The sequence below is a fragment of the Caloenas nicobarica genome, chromosome 2 (assembly GCF_036013445.1).
Source record: "Caloenas nicobarica isolate bCalNic1 chromosome 2, bCalNic1.hap1, whole genome shotgun sequence".
Taxonomy (NCBI): Eukaryota; Metazoa; Chordata; class Aves; order Columbiformes; family Columbidae; genus Caloenas; species Caloenas nicobarica.
In genome coordinates, this window is record NC_088246.1 from 51,386,451 (window position 1) to 51,407,670 (window position 21,220).

At 42.3% G+C, this 21,220-nt stretch overlaps 1 protein-coding gene across 1 annotated transcript; it reads right to left on the reverse strand.

Annotated features, from left to right (window-relative positions):
* Positions 1-10,796: 10,796 nt before the first annotated feature.
* On the reverse strand, positions 10,797-21,029 carry SFRP4 (secreted frizzled related protein 4). Its single transcript, XM_065629075.1, has 6 exons — positions 20,475-21,029; positions 20,241-20,321; positions 20,087-20,152; positions 17,301-17,499; positions 14,150-14,213; positions 10,797-11,700 (listed from the first exon to the last, which is right to left on the reverse strand). Exons 1-6 carry the CDS (start codon positions 20,914-20,916, stop codon positions 11,512-11,514), a joined length of 1,041 nt encoding a protein of 346 aa, XP_065485147.1. The 5' UTR covers positions 20,917-21,029; the 3' UTR covers positions 10,797-11,511.
* Positions 21,030-21,220: the final 191 nt, after the last annotated feature.

Sequence of the window (21,220 nt, forward strand, 5' to 3'; positions counted from 1 at the left end):
AGATGACTTTATTTACCCAGCCACCTCTATTTAAGAGTATATACACACACATATTTCATGCTCAATCCATTTTTTCATTAGCCAGTTCTTTGTTATCAGCTTTGCAAAGCATAACAATGTAACAAGTATGATGATGTTCGTAATTATTTCTTTATATATGCTTACTAGATAGCTTTTCTTTTATAACTTTAACAGATTTGTGCCATTCCAACAGTTCCAGGACTCTAAAGTGCTATAACTGTATATATGTATAACTGCATATATATATGTATATAACTGCCTAAAAAACCAACCAAACAGACAAAAACAGGGTTAAAGAAGGTCATTGAAACACTGTTAATGACATCCGCTGTGATGTAGGTTGAGTCCTCCAGTTCAGGCACCTACAAAGGAGAAATGCTGGAAGGTAGTGGAGATATTGCTACAATATGGGCAGGGAGCAGCAGCAAGTGTGGGAATGCTCCCCAAGGGAGAAGGATCCAGGAACCAAGTGTGAGGCCTCACCACACCCAAGCAGAACTGGGTAGCCACATCCATCAACAATCCCAGACAAAAGAAGTAATGAACCATGTCCAGGACCCATTCAAGGGTCCACCTAGCAAAAATAGGCAAGACAGTCAGAGATAAGCACTCCTGCAACGCAGCTCAGGCAGGGATTAAGGCCAAGTGTGAGTTTAAATTGGGCTTCTGAGCCTGTTGGCCAAGATATGAGTGCGCATCCCAGGTGAGGCTGCTCAGGGCTGTTAAGGCTTATTGGTTCCCTCAGGACCCCGAAAAAAAAACCTTTGCATTGTTTATTTATCGTTTCCCTAAACATCTTCTAACGATTACTGTCACAGGTAGGATAAGAAACTAGAAGGTCCTTTCCGGTCCATTTACTCAATTCAAATGTATCAGATGAAGTAAAATATAAAGTCAGCTCTTACGTAACAGCTATTCTTGACATATAACTCCCTGCCAAACTACTCAATTTGTATCCTGTCCCAGTCTAGCTTGGCTGGCCTTCATGAAGAACACAAATATTCTCTGTACCTGATATATTGTCACTTTTGCTGTCTGAGTCTGTTGAAGGTTGAGATACTAAAGAATGGCATTCAACTAAAGCAACTTACTTATGGCATTGATTATAAGTGCGAAGTCCAGAAAGAATGAAATCTTTCTCACACTTCCTTTATTGTTCCTATTGTATTTAATAAAACTAGTTGTTTTAAAGAACTTCCTGACAAATATTTCTGTTGTGATGGGGCATTTGTTATTATAGACATTCCTCCAGTAGAAGTTGGACTGAGCGTTCTCCTGGTGGCCCATTTTCACCTACAGCTGCTTTACTGCCATAAACTCGAGTTGAGGCTAGCTAGCCCGTAGGAAGCTATGATTAGTGCAGAATTTATATGTCACCTCATGAGGTGAGTTCTGAGAAATGTACTTCAGAATTACTGTATGGTTTTTGGCTTGTTTTTCCTTCAAAAACCCATTAAAACTGTTCTTCCAGGCATTATTTCAGCACTTTGTGTCTTTTGGGTGCTGGCAGCTTGTACTTTAAACCAAGAAGCAGTCTCAGAAAAGGCCTGAGTAGGGCAATTTCCGATACACAAATTCAGTTCATTTCCCAAGATCCTTGCTAGAGTTAATGGTTTTCCTACCAATGGGACAAATACAGTTTTGAAGTTTTAGATGGGGTTATTTTTTGATAGGAACAGAAATGTGAAACAGCAAAATATGTTTATGTCTAAGGAGGTCATCAATCTTCTGATGGTAGTTCACAACCAAATAGTGAACTTTTGATAGGTATCACACACAGGTTTTGAATACTGTGGATTATCTGTTGCACTGATCTTCAATTTCAGTCAGCTGTAAAGGTACACAAGCTCTGCCTGGTTAAGTATGATATCATTTTATATACTGAGTTATTGCTTGTTTAACCACCATTCTTCATCCTCCATTACATCACTCTCAAGCAATATAACATGCTTTTCTCTTTAGTTCAACTGTTAGCTGTTGAAGGACTGCATTTATTTGGGTTCGTATATTCATGTGTGTCACTTATGACCCCTGCTTGGGGGATCACAAGTGCTTGGTTAAAATGATTCAGTAGATTCCATTGCAATATGATGCATAGATCTATGACAGTTTTTCTTCTCATTGCATAAGTATGCAAAGCTAAACTGAAATGTGGGAACATTTAGTTTATCAATGCTTATTTGCTTCTCCTAAACGTGGTCTTGATCTTAATGTGTTTTAGCAGCTTTTGAAAGAAGGAATTCAAGAGATACATTTAAAATGACAAAAATGTTTCAGTCAGCTGTTAGAGAGATTCAGATTCACAAAGGCTGTGTATCTTTGAGTTACAGACTTGTAGAATTATCAAAATATCATATATTCAAAAGCATGGCAAATGAAATACAGTCAGTATTTTAACAGATCACCTTGTCTCTTTAAAAGTTGAACTCAATACGTAGGTATTATACACAAAATTTAGACTGCCATCCACTTTTCTTCAAATTTTAAATTACTGTGACATAGACATGGATGTAATGTTTAAGAGTTTGAGCACTTTTTATGAGATCAGCAAATATTTGCATTTATAGAGTTGGGAGGAATGTGTTCCAACATAAACTCAATCGAGCCTCACAGATTAAAATCTTCCTGCAATTAAATTTACACAGCTCCTTTACCTACAAATCTTATAGAAAGTCTGACTCTGTCCTTTCATCTCATATCTAAATGCCAGACCAAGAGGATGTGACCTTCATGATGCTTTATTTAGAAAATATCTTGTGGTTCAGCATAGAATTAGGTAGTGCAGAGATATGATGAAAATTCTTCCAACACTAACAAAAGATAACATAATTATTCTTCCGAGTTTTGTCCCAGCAGGAGAGAAATGGAACCACAAGACATGTTTATTTGTAAAACAGACCACATAGTTCCTTGTTTAGGAACTTTAATGAAATAATAATCTGACACTAAGACTATATTAAAGCTCTGTTTCAGTTTAGAATGATAAACAAGCTGGTTCTAAATCTCAAAATACTATTTAAGAAGAATTAGTATGTCTCATTTTAGCAAGTGTTTGTACTCAATTACGGCACAATCAAATAAGAGAAGCGGGGAAAAAGCTTTTTTCCCTGCCAAGGAGATGGAGCCGATCAGCTTGTGGTTATGTACCACTGCTCTGTTTTTCCTTTGCTCTGACTGCTGAACGAGCTGCACTGGCAGGTCATACCTCGTAAGGATCTATTCACTTTATCAGCTGTTCTTTGTGAGCAAATGATTAGCTTCGTGATTACCTCTATCAGATGATAAATGCTGATGTGCTCTGAGTATCTAAAGTTTCATCATACTGTAGCAAAAATGCTTGGGGTGTTGTTCTGCTTGGGGCATCTCTTGATCACTCTGATGCATCCATTAACCTTCTACTTGTAACATAGACCATCTGACATATTTAAGGTACATTTGGCTTTTGATCTTACTATTCTCATCTAGAGAAAAGGACTGTGTCCTCCCTTCCAGATGCTTTCCTTTTTGCTTATTGTCATACTGGTTTATCCACAAGCCTCTTGGCAACAACAACAGGAGCTAGTCTGATATTAATAGATTATTTGGAATGCCCTGAATTTACTGCATCTCTAGGAAGCAAGCCTGAAATCTGTTTCACCTTCCAATAAGGCTGTTGTTCAGTTTTGGAGATGTTACAAGAAACACAGTGTCAGCAGTTGAAGTTAAACATAGAGTCTTGACTAGGTCTAATTAGAAGTAATGTACTTCTATAGAAATTAAATACTTATTTGTAGGTCCTTGCAAGTTACTGCTTTCTACCATAACCGGAAACATAATTTTGAATCTTTGTTGACCCATATTAATGGATTTATATTTATTGACAAAATTAATTGGAGCTGATGTGGTCTACCAGAAAAATCCAGTTGAGGAAAAGTTTTCATAAGCGCATTTACATTCAACTACTAAGCACAACCAAAAAGTGTGTGTCAGTTGTGCATAATTGGAGTAAATATTTTTTCAGGTTTCATTCATTTGGAATCTAGGTTGCAATGCTAGATCAAATAATTTAAGAGCTGTTTGAGTATTTTGGACTGGAAAATCTTCTTTTTATTTGTACAGGAAGTATTTCTCAGTTATATGCAATGACTGGACAAAAATAACAAAGCTGCAACACTGAGTTGAATTAATGTGACCGGGTCGTTCAGGTCCTGTTGGAGGGGAGGTTATGACTTTTTTTAAATGCGGTTCATAAAAGAGTTCTGATTTGCATTTACAGTGAGCTTCTAAAACAGTGCCAATTATTCACAATTAGAGCAAATATTTTTTCAGGTTTAATTCTTTTGGAATTGAGGTTAGAACATTCAGTCAAAATTTTCAATGGCAGCTCTTACTAAACTGAGAACCTCCGTGTGGGAGGTAGTAAGAAACACACTAGAAACATCTGTTCGGTATTCCAGGCAATTTTTGTTTTATATGAAAAAAATGTCAAGCCCCTCAGCTGTAGCACTGAGAAAAAAACATTTGACACTTCACGTTTGGGCCTGTTAATTTTTTCAGCTGTGAACAGGCAAAGTAATTACTTTCATCCATCAGCGGACTATTTGCCCACTCTGCTAAACCAAGGTTTCACAACTGTGGTGCTGGGCTGCACTAGCATGGCAATGACTATACCTGGCCATGGATGTGCACAAGGAGAGGTGACTCTGACTTTTAGACAGATGTCAGGGAGCAGAAGTGGGGGGTGAGGCCATATGGGGACACAGGAGGATACACCTCCCTGCTGGAAAAGCTCTCGCTGCATCAACATCTGTTTCACACCTTTGCAAAGGAAAGACAGCAAGCTGGAGGGTGGGGATGTTCTGGGTCTGCATTCAGCTGGTATTTGATTTTGCAGTGGATTAATAACTGTAAGCGATTTTTAAAATTGAGTGAGTTATCTTAGTGTTGAATTGTGTTGGCCCATGGCTTCTTCAAATATAGAAAAATAATATTTGGGAAAACAAAAGGGAACAATAAGAGAAACCTTACTAATTCATTCTGCTTGTCTGCACATCTGCTCTTTGTATTATGATAACCCCTGCTTTTTGTTATATTGCCTTTCCTTCTTCCGTATTTTTACCATATTAGAATAAAAATTTGTCAACATAAAGCATACATAAAAATGTCAAGGAGTTTGGAAACACCGGGCTTGGTGCATTGAAGGCTATTGCAAGATACTGAAATCCTCAGTCCAATAACGGAAACTTACAGAAGGAATGGTGACAATTCTCTGTAGAATATAATTTTTACTTTTTTTTCTCTGATATCAAAAAATGAAAAAAAATATTTTAACAGTTGTAAAATAATACATAATGTTGCTACGAAGTCTAGCTAGCTGTTCCAAAGGTTTAATTCAACAAACATCGCACTTGATGATGTTGACAATAAAACTTGTTAAAGTGAAATATCACAACTTCGGTAATTGCTACTTCAACATCACAATGACTAATTTTTAATAGCTAACATAACTCATATTTATTGGGGTACTTTAAACTGGGATGTGGCAGTTGCACCACCCTTTTCTCCCCCTTCCCTCTCCCCCCCGATGAGATCCGAAGCTTTCAATAGGACAGTTGATGGCTCTTTAACACCTTCTGTGTCCCGCTGTGCCCGTCCTCACAGACGCACCTCGGTCAGTGCCGAAAGTCACGACCCCCCTTCCCGGGGAACTGTGACTCCTCACGCTCATCCCTCGCGGCTTGCAGGATCAGGAGCGACGGGACCCTCGATCAACAGACAGGGTCCTCAGCCAAGGGAGAAGCTTCTGGACCATGCTCGTAATTATCACAGCCAGATCCGACCTGGCTATAAAAGGGGGCCACCTTGGAGAGGTCTTCTCGGAGTAACGGGCCTGTGAACAGAGCCCTCTCCTCAGATCAGGGACCCCATCTAAGGACACTTCCCGGGATTAAATGCCCTCATCTTCTCCTTGGTAAGTGATTTTCTTCCGTATCTTTGAGTGAGCCCATGCCCACCCCGGGCAAGCAATTATTTCTTCTGGGTACCTCTAAGTGAAAGAGGCCTCTTCTTTCTGTGAGTGCTTGCACGCTGTGGATCATCATTTTTGAGTGGTGACATGGTAATAATATCCTGAATTAGTATATCGAACCTGCCTGCAGTTTATTAAATGTTGCCGGAGTGCTGACTGATTTTGGATAAACCCCGTATTTAGTTGCTTCTCCGCTAAACAGTTCTGGTTTGGAAAAAAATCTATTGGGAGCTTATCGCCTGCCTAAATTGACTTCGAGGGAGCCTCCGTGACATTTTAATTGGTGTAGTCAGCAGGATATTAGAAATGGAGGAGTTACTGTGGGGGTACGGCTGTAGTCCTGCCGCCCCGTCCTGCACACATTGGGCGGGGGAGAGGTGGTTCGGTCCCGGAGTGGCCATGGCCGTGTGCGCTGTTGTTGTTTGTGCTGTGCTGTGTACAGTCCTGCGCGCCTGCCTAAAGCAAACACAGGACCAGCACAAATGCTACAAACAGTCGGAGAGGAGTGACTCTGAAAAACAACTGGAAACAAGTTGTTTGAAAGCGGAGTTACGGCGAGAGAGAGAGCAAACGCATTTATTACAACAACAGATTGAGCTCGTGTTAACTCAAGCGAAAACCCCCGCTAGCATTGCCCAATTTCGAAAATTGATTGCGGGCATGGACCCCGAGGACGGGGATATGTGGAGAGATTCTAATGAAAACAGTGTTGATGAAGTGGAGGAGGCAAAAGATGTAAGCCCTCTTCTTAAAACGGAGAAGTTTACAGGTCCACATGGCCGAAAACCCCGAACTGCCGTTCGTACCAGCCGGTGGACGGGACGCGAGCTCAGCGGTTTGCAAGATAAATTTTCTCGCAAGCCGGGCGAAACAGAAACTGAGTATCTTTGGCGTGTTTCACTTACGGGGGGTGATCGGATATTACTGAGTAATGATGAAGCTGGGGGATTTTGGGGCCCTGGCGTGTTTTTAAGTGGTGGTCCGGATGGTGATCAGTCCCTAACATCTCGGGTGGCTTACTCGGCTGGCGGCGTAGATCCCAGGGAGCGAGGGGAGCCCGTCACCATTAGGGTAAGAAGGTTGTCAGAGTTGGCTGAGGGCGTACAAAAAGCTGCTTGTATACAGGCGATGTATGAGAAAGGGCAGCAAGGAATCCCCGTGGCTGCGCCGGTAAATCCCACCCACCTTCGGCCGCTTATCAGAGGGCTGCCGGACGCTTTAAAAATATATGTCCAGTCCCTCAGGGAGAGAATTCAGGTGGCTATAGAACATAACCAGCAAAACCCCCGAAATCCGTCGGCACATGTATTAACCTGGGCTGAAATACTACACAATATAGTCATCTACGGGCGCGAAATGGGGTGGCCGGGCCCAGGCGGTGGCGGCACGGACAAAAGCAGGAGGGTCCGGCCAGGCAGGCGCAAGCCTTGTCCCAGATGGCCCCCACGCTCCCGGGCACACAGAGGGAGCACCGGCAAGTGCCCCGGCTCGGGACCCTGAAACCTTCCGAGCGCGAGTTTACGATCCAGGAGGGACCGAATTGCTCGGGGAGGAAAAACTGTTTTAGCAACTGCACATCTTTCTTGAAGAAGGGAAACTTGCCCCTTTCGTGTCTCTGCGAGGGGAATGAAACGAATTAAAAACTAAAAGCCGCGGGCTGGGACCTCGGGCCGCCCCAACCCACTGAATATTTATTTGCCGAAATGGATAAATTTACAGTTTTTAATTAATACGGGAGTCGCGGGGTGGAAGCTGCTCGTAGTTTGCTCCTGGGCTGCTGCAGTTTAAAGCGATTTGTATTGCGCGGTGCCCTCTGCCAGGCTCAGCAGGACCGGGCATTGCAGAAGCCATTGACCACCTTTGTTATTCTAATCGGCCTCATTCAAGGAAACCAAACAGTGCGAGTGTTGTGGGTTTTGTGAGTTGGTTGTGAGTGTTCTGTGTTTTACCCATCCCCGAAAATATTCGCGGTAATAACGGATCGCACTTTACTACCGCAGTGGTTTAAGATCGGGCTGGAGGGGAAAGTGTTAAGGGGGTATTTCATACGCTGTATTAAGACAGGAAACCCCACTGCATTAGCAACCGGTAGATAATCCCGGATTTCTAACCCAAAAGCCTAGTTCCAAGGAACCGAGACCCACATCTGTGTTCTCTTGCAGGACATTGGAAAGATGAACAATCCTGCTCCTCCTACTGACGGACCGAGGTATCTACGGATAGGATGGCAAAAGACTGCAGCTGAGATTGGGTGGTGGTTAGAATCAAACTTTGGAAAGAGAGTCACACCAGTGCAAAGCTGACAGGTCATTCCAGAGGTGACCCTGCAAATGGAAACACTAATGTACTCTACACATGACACCGCAGAGGCTTCCTAAATCATCACTTACACAAAAACAACAAAATGACTATCGAAAAAACAAAACAATATTGAACTTAAAACCTATTGAAGGAGGAAGGTGTATGCTGGAAGCTGAATTTATCAGTAAGCAATTGCTGCATCTAGTTCTGAACATTTCAGTGCCACTACGAGGACAAATCAACAAAGGACTCTGGGCAGTTGTTGCCATACTGGGGGCTAATTGGTAAAAACATTGTCAACACATTTGGTTTTCCTTATCAGGATGTCTAACCAGCCTCCTCCAGTCTTACTACAACTGTAATTATTGAAATTTGCATTGTTCTATTGTTCGATTATTGTCAGGTTGATTAATGACAATGTACAACACCTAAAATACACTTGAAGTATGATGATCCATGGTGGGCATCAGAACTCACTGGCACTGTGCCCCCTTTTAACTTTGGAGGCAAGAGGTGACTGCACCACCACTCCAAAGGAACAAGTTGGATCATGACTGTGGTCACAGGGTGGATTGTGTGGCAGTTGCACATCCCCCGATGAGATCCAGAGCTTTCAGTAGGGCAGTTGATACCTCTTTAGCACATTTTGTGCCCCACTGTGCCTGTGCTCACCTATGCACAGCCATGTCCCCCCCACCCTGGGGTATGTTGAACGTTCACCTCCCCTCAGCTGGGGGAACAGGTGGGGCAGGACCTTCAGTCACCCTTGGTCAACAAACAGGGTCCTCAGACATGGAGGTGCCCAGGCCCAGAGAAGCTTTTGAATCATGCTCATAATGACCACAGCCAGATCCAACCTGGCTATAAAACGGGGACCCCGCCGAAGACCCCCTTTGAGAGGTCTTCTTGGAGCAGCGGGTCTGTGAACAGAGCCCTCTCCTCAGATCAGGGACCCCATCTAAGGACACTTCCCGGGATTAAATGCCCTCACCTTCTTCTTGGTAAGTGATTTTCTTCGGAAGATATCCTTGAGTGAACCCTTGCCCACCCTGGGCAAGCGATTATTTCTTCTGGGTACCCCTGAGTGAAAGAGGCCTCTTCTTTCTGTGAGTCTGCACACTGTGGATCATTATTTTCGAGTGGTCATATGGAAATAATAACCTGAACTAGTATATCGAACCTGCCTGCAGTTTATTAAATGTTGCTGGAGTGCTGACTGATTTTGGATAAACTCAGTTTCTAGTTGGTTCTCCGCTAAACAGTTCTGGTTTGGAATAAAGTCTGTTGGGAGCTTATCACCTGCCTAAATTTATTTCAGGGGTGTCTCTGTGACATAGGATCAATAGGTAATTAAAGCTTAAGAACTCCTGTTACACAGTAGATAAAACTAGTTTAGAAGCTTTCCAATCATTGGTATTTTAGATCATGCTTGCTTAAGTCAACTTTTGCAAATTCACCTAGTTTAGTCACCTGCAGTGAAATTCTGTCTTCTTTGATTTTGGTTTCAGTTTTTCCATTTCCTTGTACAGGATTAAGATTTCACCTTTAGTCTGTATTTAGGCATCTTAAGTTTGTGGTTTGGTTTTTTTTGCACATGTTAAACACACATAATTTCCACTAAACTCAATAGATGCAATATATATGCTCAGCATTCCTGGCACCTGGATTGAATTTTAGATCTAATTTGCAGATGTTCCATGGAGGTAAAGTTCTGCAGCTACCCAGAATTAGCAGGAATAGCTACATTCAAATGCTGACTTTTGCATATTTTAACCAACTGCTCAAAACTCAACCAATGATCATGTAGGGTTGGTTTTTTTTGTTTCGTGCTTTTTTTTTTTCTTGAACTACCCTATATGCTATTTAGTTTTTCCGTAATACCTCTGTTTTAAGCATTCTAACTTGGCATCTATCTCTTCAGCTTGTGTTAGCATATCACCAACTATATTACAGCTTCTACCAAAATCACTCTAGCATATTCTGCCTTAAATTTCATGCATGCAAATTTCATTTGAATTCTTGCAATAACATAGATCAACATATTGATATGACCAGTTGTAATGCTTTACGTTGACCTACACGTCACTTTTTTTTTTCTAATGTAAACTCTGTCTATTTTTGAAATGCTCATTTTGTTTTATAGCTACCAGAACTGCTAAGTCTAGTCATTATTTTTGCTGTAGGAATTCTTGAAGAGCTTTAAAATGTCTGTCACGAGCTCTTAGAATGCTAATGCAGCTGAACTTTTTACATTTTAACAGAAATCAGACTGTGCTAGCCATTATTTATGTCATCTTAAAGTTATGTTAATTAGATTTATGTCATCTTTGCTATTTTTTTGTATTTTTTAATAAATAAAAGCATCTGCTTTGTCTGTGAAACTTTGCAGGGCTAATGTTACCTTCTGATCAGCAAAACTGCAGATATCCAGTTGTTTTGAGAAGTTCAGGAATATGGACAAGCCATATTTATTTATTCATTTATTTATTTGGTATCAGAGAAAAGTTTAGAAATATGGTGTCAAATGATAAAAAAATGATCCAAATGAACACTGAGCCACATGAAGCCCTATCTTTAATACTGTACAATAGCTGTCAGTTATGTTTAGAATAATGCTTCTATTCCAGTTTTCATAACAAAGCTATATTACAGCAAACACAAGTGTTACTTTTAAGAATTCTACAGATCTGCTCCACTTTAATCTGTCCTTTTAAAAAATACTGATTTTTCAATTAGATGCTTAAATATATTTGAAATTATAACAACAGAAGCCAGCCTGAAGTACAATAAAAAAATTAAACGTCTGCTTTCAACACGTTTTTGCTACACAAACCCACAAGATCAAATACTAACATTGTAAGTATATTTCTGGCACACACATAAAAATAATCACATAATGCATATCCAGATGCTTATCGGTAAACTACGCTTCTCAATGCTCTGAGCAAATTCAGTCAACTTGAATACGCCTACCACATATTAGTGCAAACCTACACTCTATGGCTTGCAGTGGCTTGAAAGGAAAAGCAAACCTTTTAAAAGTAAAGTGCAGCAAAAATGGCTATGTAAAAACTGCCATGAGTTTTTAAGTCAAGGAGTTCTGGATTAATAAAACATGCCGACCAAGCCAGATTGTGCCCCTCATTGTGCAGGGTAAGTCTTTCCCTTTGGAAAATTCACATTCATGCCTTTTTAGGGTTGATTTCTTTCTGGCCATTTCTTATTTTAACGGCCTTTTTGGGGCCACTGACCAGTGGGTTGGTGTTCTTGGTTGATGGTTTTGGGGCTCCACTCCGACCACTGCGCCCTGCATTCTGGCTCTTACTGCGGGCCGTTCGCAGCTTCTGTTCTTGCAGTCTCTGTTCCCACCTCTGTGGAAAGCGCAGAAAAACAAGAAGCTGAGTTAGGGAAGGGTATAATCTTAAATAATTGTCTTAATCAAAGCTATCCTGAAGTACTGATACTAATGCTGCTTTTAACAGTTTTGTGCTGTGCCCTGCAGGGCCGTAGATGTCACTATATTATGGCTGTCTGCAGGGGGGAATCTGCCACAGGTTCTGGGGTGGGGGAATTTGTGCTATACCAGTTGATGAAAATGACGACTGCACACCTTGTGTGCATGCTGCATGTGAGTGCACATCTCATGTCTTTTCAGAAATCCAGGGAAGCTGGCACTACTCCATCGAAAAGATAAGATCTGCACACTGGGACTCCTTTGCAAACCCCTTCTTTGCTGTCTTGCTTAACGTGCTACTGGAATTTTTCCTCAGAAAAGTCTGCAGAAAGCAGACAATATATATTTAAACACTCAATTACAAGAGAAGGTGGTGTTTACTTTCTGGTTCTGTTTTTCCTTTGAGTACAGAAGACTGAGTATGAAAGTTCTGATCTCACAGACAGACAGCAGAGGTGACCACTGAAATGGGATGGTTATGAATAATGCACCTGCAGATTTATTCAGCAGGATCCCTGAGCAATTTTGAAAAGTAGTCAGATCAAAGAGCCCACCAAATAGAATAGTTGTTAGATTTCCAAACCCGAAAGTGTAGTGGTCAGTGGTCCAAATTATGTAGAGATACACAACACTGCAGCAGAGACTGCAGTCTTTCACCTCTAGGAACAGAAATACTTACTTTAAGAAAAGTGAGGTAAATAGTAGAGCCTGGAAAGTGCCTCGCCTCTCCCCTCTATTAATGAACTTCTGAAACTCCCAAAGGCAGGGGCTTTGCCAGTGATTGGAGCAAGAGAAATGCTCTCCAGCTTTCTGCCTCTGCCCTGACCCTGTTGCAACACAGGCTCTTGTCCTGGCTGGAGAAGAGACCAGCCATGCTGTGGTTATGTTAACAGCTGTCTTCTGTGGTGCACAGACAGCTCAAAACATTCATTTTAAGTGGTAACTCAAGATAAAAGTTGGATGCAAGTCTTCAGTGATGAATGACGGGCATTAAAATGAAGCCACTGTGATACCTAGCTCCATACTGGCTATTCTGGTGTAGTCAGGGTCATTATATGCATCTTCATAAAACAAAAACGATTAACAGGCATTTAGGTGTGTCCCACTCAAACATGTTTAACTGAGTATTTAATTTATGAAACTATTAGTATCAGAGGGAAGACACATTCTTTGAGAAATATTTTGTTTGGCGGTCATGCATATATTTGTCAGTCTGGAAGTGAATGTCCAAACAGGCTTCAAGACACAATTAGAAATGGCAAAACAGTGTGAGGAGGTCACTAAAACACACCGTGTGCCAGTAACAGGCCATTAAGTTGACAGCTAGGGGATTTCAAGGGTCCAAGTCATATGTCAATATTCTCCTAAATCCCACATGGTATCATCTGCAATTGCAGTGTATTTATTTTTTAAAGATTTAAAGCATGTTTTCTTTTTCACACATAGGTTTTACATGAGTAGGTGAGGAGAAAAGGGAATTATAAAAGCATCAGATAGGATTTTCCTGCAATAAATTGGTCTGCAATCCAAAAGTTTCTACTGATGGATACATGCATCTTTATTGCTCCTCTCTATCAATTGCCAATCAGCTCATGATTAAAATAAATATACATGTATGTCCTTAATGCTCTGAAAAGTTTTATGAATTCTAGAAATAACTTTCTTCCATCTCTACAAGTGTGAGGAAAAGTCAGATACTGTCTTGATCCAATCCGTCTTTCCATTATAAACAGGAGTTTACAAGAAGGGAACGATAGCAAGTGCTATCGTGAAGCCCCAAAAAGCAGGGGCATCTGCTGCTCCTGCATCCCAGGTCTCTATACGATAGACTTTTCCTCCCAGTGCTCCCTGAAACCAGTGAGAGGATGCCCAATGTTTTCAGTGGGTCTTTAGTGGGAAGTAGCTGGTGATGAGTCTGTGCCTCCAGCCTGCAATCTTTCATGCAGCAAAGTTCATTTATCCAGTGCAGTGGATTTTAATTTCCTTTCTTACCTAACGTGTACTATATACTCATCTGCGTATCACCTGATAGTTACTTGCCTCAGCAGTGATATGAAAGGAATTCCTAGAGTCACTATTGTAATAAGACAGAATTCACACAGAGGTCATGCATCCATCCATCCTTCCATCCATCCATCCAATTCAGGGACAGTTTGCAGATAAAATAGAAATAAAATTTTAGAGACTCTAAAACGCAAGATTAAAATTTTCAAATTTCCATTTAGATGTAATTATGATGTGTGAAAAGCATAATACCCAAAGATATTATGAATATCTGAAAGTCAAGTAAGTTACTCAATGCTGGAGAAGTGCAAAGGTGTTTAACTTTTTATCAAGAACGGCAGCATTCTTTAACTGCTATTTACCTTAAATCTTTTGTTTAGTTGGTCCTTCCATTTTTCAACTAGACATCCATCAAGAAGCATTAACCTGAAAATTAAGAAATAAACACAAGTTATAGAAATTTCTGATTTCGATTCCTGAGATGTCATTCCAGATGGTTTAACAGAGACTGAGGTTGAAATGAACCAGCAGGTACTGGTACTGACAGTGCATGGGGCAATAAGCAGAAAAATATTTTTCTCTGTCCCTAAATGCTTTCTAATGGATTTCTAAATGCTTATATAGATCCTTCTGAAATTCTATTTTAAAATCTGTAAAAACAGAAAATAGTTTTCAAAAGAAAACAGAATTTGCAGGCAAAACTGCAGCACATGACCAGTACGGAGAAAACATTTAGAGCTCTTTTTTCTCACCTGCAGCTGTTCTGAAGGGGAAAATTGTCCTGTCTTGACCACTGTTAACAAAAAGCGATGGGTTGGGTAACATCCCATGAAACTGTTTAAATGTCTATCACATATATTTTACTTATGTCCACCATATGTTCATGTGTGTGCGTGCAGAAGAGCAGTTTAAATTAATGTATTTTACTCCTGAATTCAGAAGAAAAGCTAGGTTTTACATGCACCAGTTAATAAAGCTCAGTGGATGAATGGTAACATTATTTGGCCACTTCAAATTGTCTCCCTTGCTACCTATACACATTAGGAAGGTATTATGTATTTCCTACATGTAGCTACTAAATGAGGGCTTTAAAGTACATTCAGAATATCTATTGGCAGTGATATTTGCCTACCAGTGAAATATGGCTGGGTCCTGTAGGAAAATACTGAGTCTAGGTTTTATGAAATGAACAAATCAAGACTGTAACTATTTAACGTATAGGCCTTAAGTAGCTTCTAAAATAGTTTACTCTAAAGCAGTCTTATGTCACGCCTTCTAAGTCCCACCCTAGAAACAACTATTTTACAGCACAAGGATGCTGGAATTTCTGTATCTCCTCTGCTGCTAACCATTTAACTTTTTTTTTTTTTTTTTCCTTTTGAGATACTGGGACTTTATATTCCCTAATGTCATTTCCCTATTTCTGGAAGGCTTTATTTAAATATCAGTATTGGCTGAAGACATCAAAAATCACTAGAAATGCACATAATTTCATACAGCACTTTGCTGGCAGGTGAGGTTTACACAGCATAGCAGGGCCTGACTCTCCAGTTTCCATGAACAGCGTTGCTGCTCATACCAGTTCAAAAGAGCACAAAATGCTGCCACTCGTAGCTGTTAGTCACTGTGCATCCACTTCGCCTAAACATGAAAGTATTACAGCGAGTGCAAGCCCTGGAAAATCAAGACCAACATGATACACGTATCATTTTCTTTCCGAGGAGAGATCAGAGAATTAACATATAGGATTGATGCTAAAGCCACATCATGATGAATGAAATCATAAAGCAGCGTACATGTGACACAGCTTCTGTTCAGGTGAAAATATTGAGTGAGACCCTAACCCTGTTGACTGGCAATGGATGTTTTGCCATTGACTTCAGCGGAGGTACAGCTTCCACCCATTTTGCTTCTGGCATTTTTAAGAGCTACTGTAACTCAAAACCTTCTGTTTGCGTGCCATGGAATTCAACAGGAAACACATATAATAGTTTATGTTTCTTTTTCAAATCCGTTTTAGTACACTATATGAAATTAAAAACCTCAGTGACCTTTAAAAACCATCACAAAATATTTAGTGAATGGTGTGTTTTTCCACAGTAATGGAGAAGCAGATTGTGATCTTTCCCTTTTGAAATCTCCTCTCCCTGACAGCCTCCTGAGGGTCCTCTCCAACAAAGCCCCGCAGCTCAGAACTCCTTGATCGCAATCTTGGTTGTGGTACTTCTGCATGACCCAGAGTATGTACCCCTAAAATGCGTAACACAACTAGAGGGCCCTAAATTAATCCTTGTGAAATACTTCCAGACCTAAGGGGGCAACATGCTGTGTAATAGTAAAATACTGTGCCTGTTAGCTCACAAAAAAAAAAGTTAATAAAGTATCAGATGCCAAATTTTAGAAACACCTATAGAACAGACCTAGTTTACCAATGTAAAACTCATAGGAAACATGGGTATGGCCCATCAAGTTTCACACGTAGAAGTTCTATGGTCCTTACAAAGTGCACGTGTTCAATTAACAGTCACGTCACTGTATGCAAAACCAGCCTGTGCATTTTGCCAACAGCCTTACCTTTGACCCACAGCGCAGAGCCACACATACCCACCACACCACAACCTGTCCTGTTGGCATCTGTTGCTACCGGTACACTTGGGGTGCTAACAGGGATGGGGCGTCCACTTCTGCCTCAAGGACCCAGAAAGAAAAGGGAGCTGTGATTCATCACCCCCTCTCCTCCTGACCAGCATGCTGGGTTTCCTTCCATGCCTGGGGCTAGGCTGACTGCCAGATGAAAGGTCTGGTAAAGTTTGTTTTGTTTTGTCTTTTAATCATACAGCAGGGCTGGCAAGCTGCTCTGAGAGTATTTACTTTCCATCTGTCATCCGGGAGCTGGAGCTTCAATGGCTGCAGCTTTGGCTGGTCCTGGTACAGCTGTGGGATCAGAAACATCTCACTGATGGCATAATTCCGAAGTATGGATAGGCCAGTGGAGAAGGCCTGGCTCTCTGTTTCCAGCAGCTCTGCAGACAGGAGATGTGTCTCCTATCGCCTCTCCTGGGGTCAGTGAGGCAGAGCTATGCTTCCACCTGGTCCTGCCAACACGGACCACCCTCTAATGTAGCACATTAAGTAGCTCATACCTACAGAAAGTGGTCCTAGAAAAACACTCATGAACAGCTGGAGATGCCTGAACTGCTGCATGATGCATTAAGCAATATGCTGTCAGCACCTAATGCCACCAAGAGTTTATGCTCCACGTGTGAGCCAGGTTTTGTAAACACTGCATCTTGGCACAGACCTGAGCCTGCTTAAGTGGAAAAAGTTAATTGTGAAGGTAATTGAAACATTAATGTGTACGGGCGAGTTATCTTAAGAAAAACTATCAACGGTGTAATATTAACTGTAAATCACAAAACATGCTCATGACCAGAAAGAGAGCTTTGCTGGTCCTCCTTCCCACCTGTCACAGCTACCTAGAACACCCTTCTGCACCATATCACCAGGGCTCACCTTGAGCGCCATTCATAGCACATGATGAGAACATCCTGCTTTGGTTGAAGAGGTGGACACTGGCAGGAGGAGTTTGTAAGAAGAGGCACTTGAGACAGAGGAATTGGAGTTGAAGACTTCAGTATGTCTTTGACTTCAACTACGGTCGTTATCTCGTTGCAGTTCCCTCTTTCTACGCTTTTTACTTTAGCATGAATGACTGCAATTAGAAAAAGAGAGCTATGAGAATAGCAAACTGTATTAGAAATTTAAACACATCTCAAAATTTAATAAAACATATTAAATTGAAAACCATTGTTTTGGCTGTGAAACTAGAACTACTTCTTCATGTGTGGGCACATACAGTGGCTTAGAATAACAGGGGCCTCATCCCAGTTTGGTTTTCAGTAGGACTGTTGACAACTGTGAAATTAAACATGTGCCTAAATCTTTGCCAGATCAGGCCAAGCGATCTCTCCTGGAGTCATACACACAAACAGCTCCTTTGACTCAGACTTGAACAACCCCTTGCATAAATTGGACCCGTTCTTGTAGACACATCTGCCTATATATAATTAAGTAATGAATAATTTACCTCACAGACAGCATGAATCCAGTCTTTCCAATAATAAAACCATTTCCCTGTAGGTTGCATCCAAGAACTAAAGTCTTGTCTTAAATATAAGAAACAAGGTTTGAAACAAGTAGTCAAAAACTAAGAGGCTTAGGATCTTCATTATTTACCTGGTTTATACTTTTTTCACTTTTGCCTTTGAATTATGCATCAGTCGTAAGATTCTCATATAAAACAGACTCTGAAAAGTGTTCTTCTGACTCTGAATACACAAGCATTCACTTTTTTTTTTGCAAGAAGGTGAAACTGTGTAGATTGCTCTGAGGATGATCCCTGGCTAACTTTGTACTTGCAAACCACCGCAGCGCTTTACCCACTCTCTCTTGTCAGAAGTACCAAATCAGAGAAAAGAGGCACGATTTTTACATGAAGCACTTTGTCTCTAGGAAATGTCAAAATAGGAAGGGTTCAATCATCAAACTGTTAATAAAATTCTTCCGTAAAAGAAGCGTGAGCAGCATGTGTACCGCAATGTGATCAGCCTGCATCGACACTGCCCCTGGTAGTCACCAGGTCAAAAGCCTTCAAAAGGACCTCCAAATGTTTGAGATAAACTTTACTTGTAGAAAATGAGACCAGCAATTTTAATGCAGTCTGGGGTTTCTGTGCTAGCTTTATCAGGACACATGTAACAGCCACAAAACACATGAGGGATTTCAGTTTTGGAGATTCACAATCCATTTTCCAGTTTGATTGAAACCAAGTTCTGACCAAGTGGAACAACAATTTGGCTGTATATATTATTTTAAAGGATTTTATTTGCAACTTGTTCTGCCCTGTCTTGTCTCTTAATTCATTTTCCATATGAACGTGTCTATTTATTTTAAAGGATGATGAATAAAAATCTACCTCTCAAAAAAAAATCCTAATATTAAAAATTCAATGGAATTAAATTTTGGAACCCAACCTACACTTTTTACTCAAACTTCCACTGAAGTCACTGGAATCAGAATTTGTATCACTAACATCTGTACTTCATTTCAGAATAGTCATTTTATATCACTACTTTTTCATATATTTTTGACAACTGTGGAAATTCAGTGTCCCATCTGAACATAACACTATGTTGTACTGAGGTAGATTAAGGAATGATATAAAAAGAATATATTATATAAATGCATCAAAATGCCATGACAAGAAAGGAAAAGTATTCAGCTACATAAATTAGATGTTCAGCTTGATTATTCCCACCGAACTGGGATTTGGATTTGTTTTCCTATACTAACAAAGAAGCAGATAACTACACACTTCCTTTCATTTGATATCAAACAAATAGGAATTGACTGGATATAACAACTCTATAGCATAAGAACTGAATACACTTCTTGAAGAGACAACTTTCATCTGAGAAAAAGCCTGTAAAGTGCAAAAAATCATGATACCGCATGTTAAATTCATAGTTAATAGGGGGTTCTATTGACATTACAGACATTCAATCTGGTATTTATCTAATATTAATTAGAGTTCTTCCTGACTCCCAGCACCAGAAAACCAGAGCAGGGGGGACCCAGGGGGAGAGAGATGAATACTTACTTATATTACCAATATGTCATGTAACATATCAGAAAACTACAGATGACTCCTCCTCTGGCTAGCGCAAACTTTCAACAAATTCAATTAATCTCTGACAGTTCTGTACCAGACGAAACTCTGGCTAGTAAGTAAAAGAATATGTGAACTTCTGTGAAGCTTTAACCTTGCTTTAGATTAATTCACATTTAGAAGTTTTATTTAGGTGATAAACCTTTGTATAGTCCACGTCCTGGATGAAAACAGGAGCTGGCAGAGCAGCACATGGTCATGCTCACATTAGACGTTATTGCACTTTAACTAGAGTGACCTTTACAGAAGCAAAGCACCATTTCTGCATGGCAACCTGTTGATCCCAGTGCACGTTATTGACATTTTACTGGTTTTATCACACCGTCATCTGCCAAATGACTACTACTGCCAGCACACACTGCATGCAAGTGGAGGGTTTCAGAAGAAGACAACTGGGTGCCCTCGGGCAAAAACCCACTTGGAAAGGCTGCAGTGGAGCCATGTCCTCGTGTCACACTTGCTGGACAGGCCCTGGTGTGGGTGCAGCACCCACATGGAGCTGCTTAATTTGCAGGGGACCCAGACAGGGTGTGGGATGGGCAAAGTGAAGCGTTTTCCCCCGTGCACTTACTATAGCTGTAGTTCTTGGCCAGGTAGGTCGACAGCGTAGGCTTTGTCTTTTTGCACCTGCATCGCTCTTCAAAGGAAGAAAAGAGAAAACGGTTGAGGGGTGTCAGAGGGGGCCTGGCAGGGAGAAGGAAGCCGGAGGGGCGCACGAGGCTCACCTTGGCCGCGGCTCCTGCAGTCGGGGTCCGGGGGTCTCTCCGGCACCATCACACCCTGCGTGAAGTCCGTCCACTTCACATCTGCAAGCAGAGGCGCGGCGGGGAAGGAAAGTTGTCGGGAAGAGGTTCCCGGGACAAGGGCGGGGGGATTCCCTCACCCGGGGCGTCCCGTAGGGGTGCGGGGGTCCGCCCTACCGCCTCCCCTTCGCGCCCCGCCACCCCCGGGGCGCTCACCCTCCGGCAGGTCGGTGACGATGGCCTCGGGGGAGATGCAGACGCCGCGATCGTAGACCGGGAGATCGTCGCAGGAGAGGCTCTCGGGCCAGCTGTGGTTGTAGCGGCGCATGATGGGCTCGCAGCCGTCGCGGGCGCGCTCGCAGACGGAGCGGCACGGCTTGATGGGGTCGTAGAGGAACTCCAGGGTGCAGATGGGGGCGTACATGGCGCAAAGGAAGAAGGACAGAACCGGGCTGCAGCCGGTGGCCACCAGCTCCTCGTACTGCTCGATAGCGAGGATGGCGTTTTCCTGGGTGCTGTGGTGGAGGTGGTTGGGCATGCGGGTGATGTTCCAGGGCATGGGGCGGCACATGGGGATACGCACCGCCTCGCACGGCGCGCCCTGCGCCCGCGGGCTCACCCGCAGCCACAGGGACACCGCCACCAAGGCGCGCAGCATCCTCCTCCTCCTCTTCTTCCTCCTTCTCCGCCGCCGCCCGCCGCCGCCCCGCGGGTCGCGGCGGCCGAAGGGCGCGGAGCGGCGCTGCCTCCCGGCGCCCGGCTGCAGTCAAGTGCTGAGAGCCGCCGCGCCGACAGCCATGGACATCGCGGGACCGCATTTATACCGGTGGCACGAGTGACGTGGGGCCGATCGCGCTCCCTTGGCAGCACCGCACCTCCGGGGGAGGTCGGGAGGGGGGGTGTGTGCGTGTGTATGTGTATGCGCGCGAGTGTGTGTTTTGCTGTGCAGGCACGGTGACATC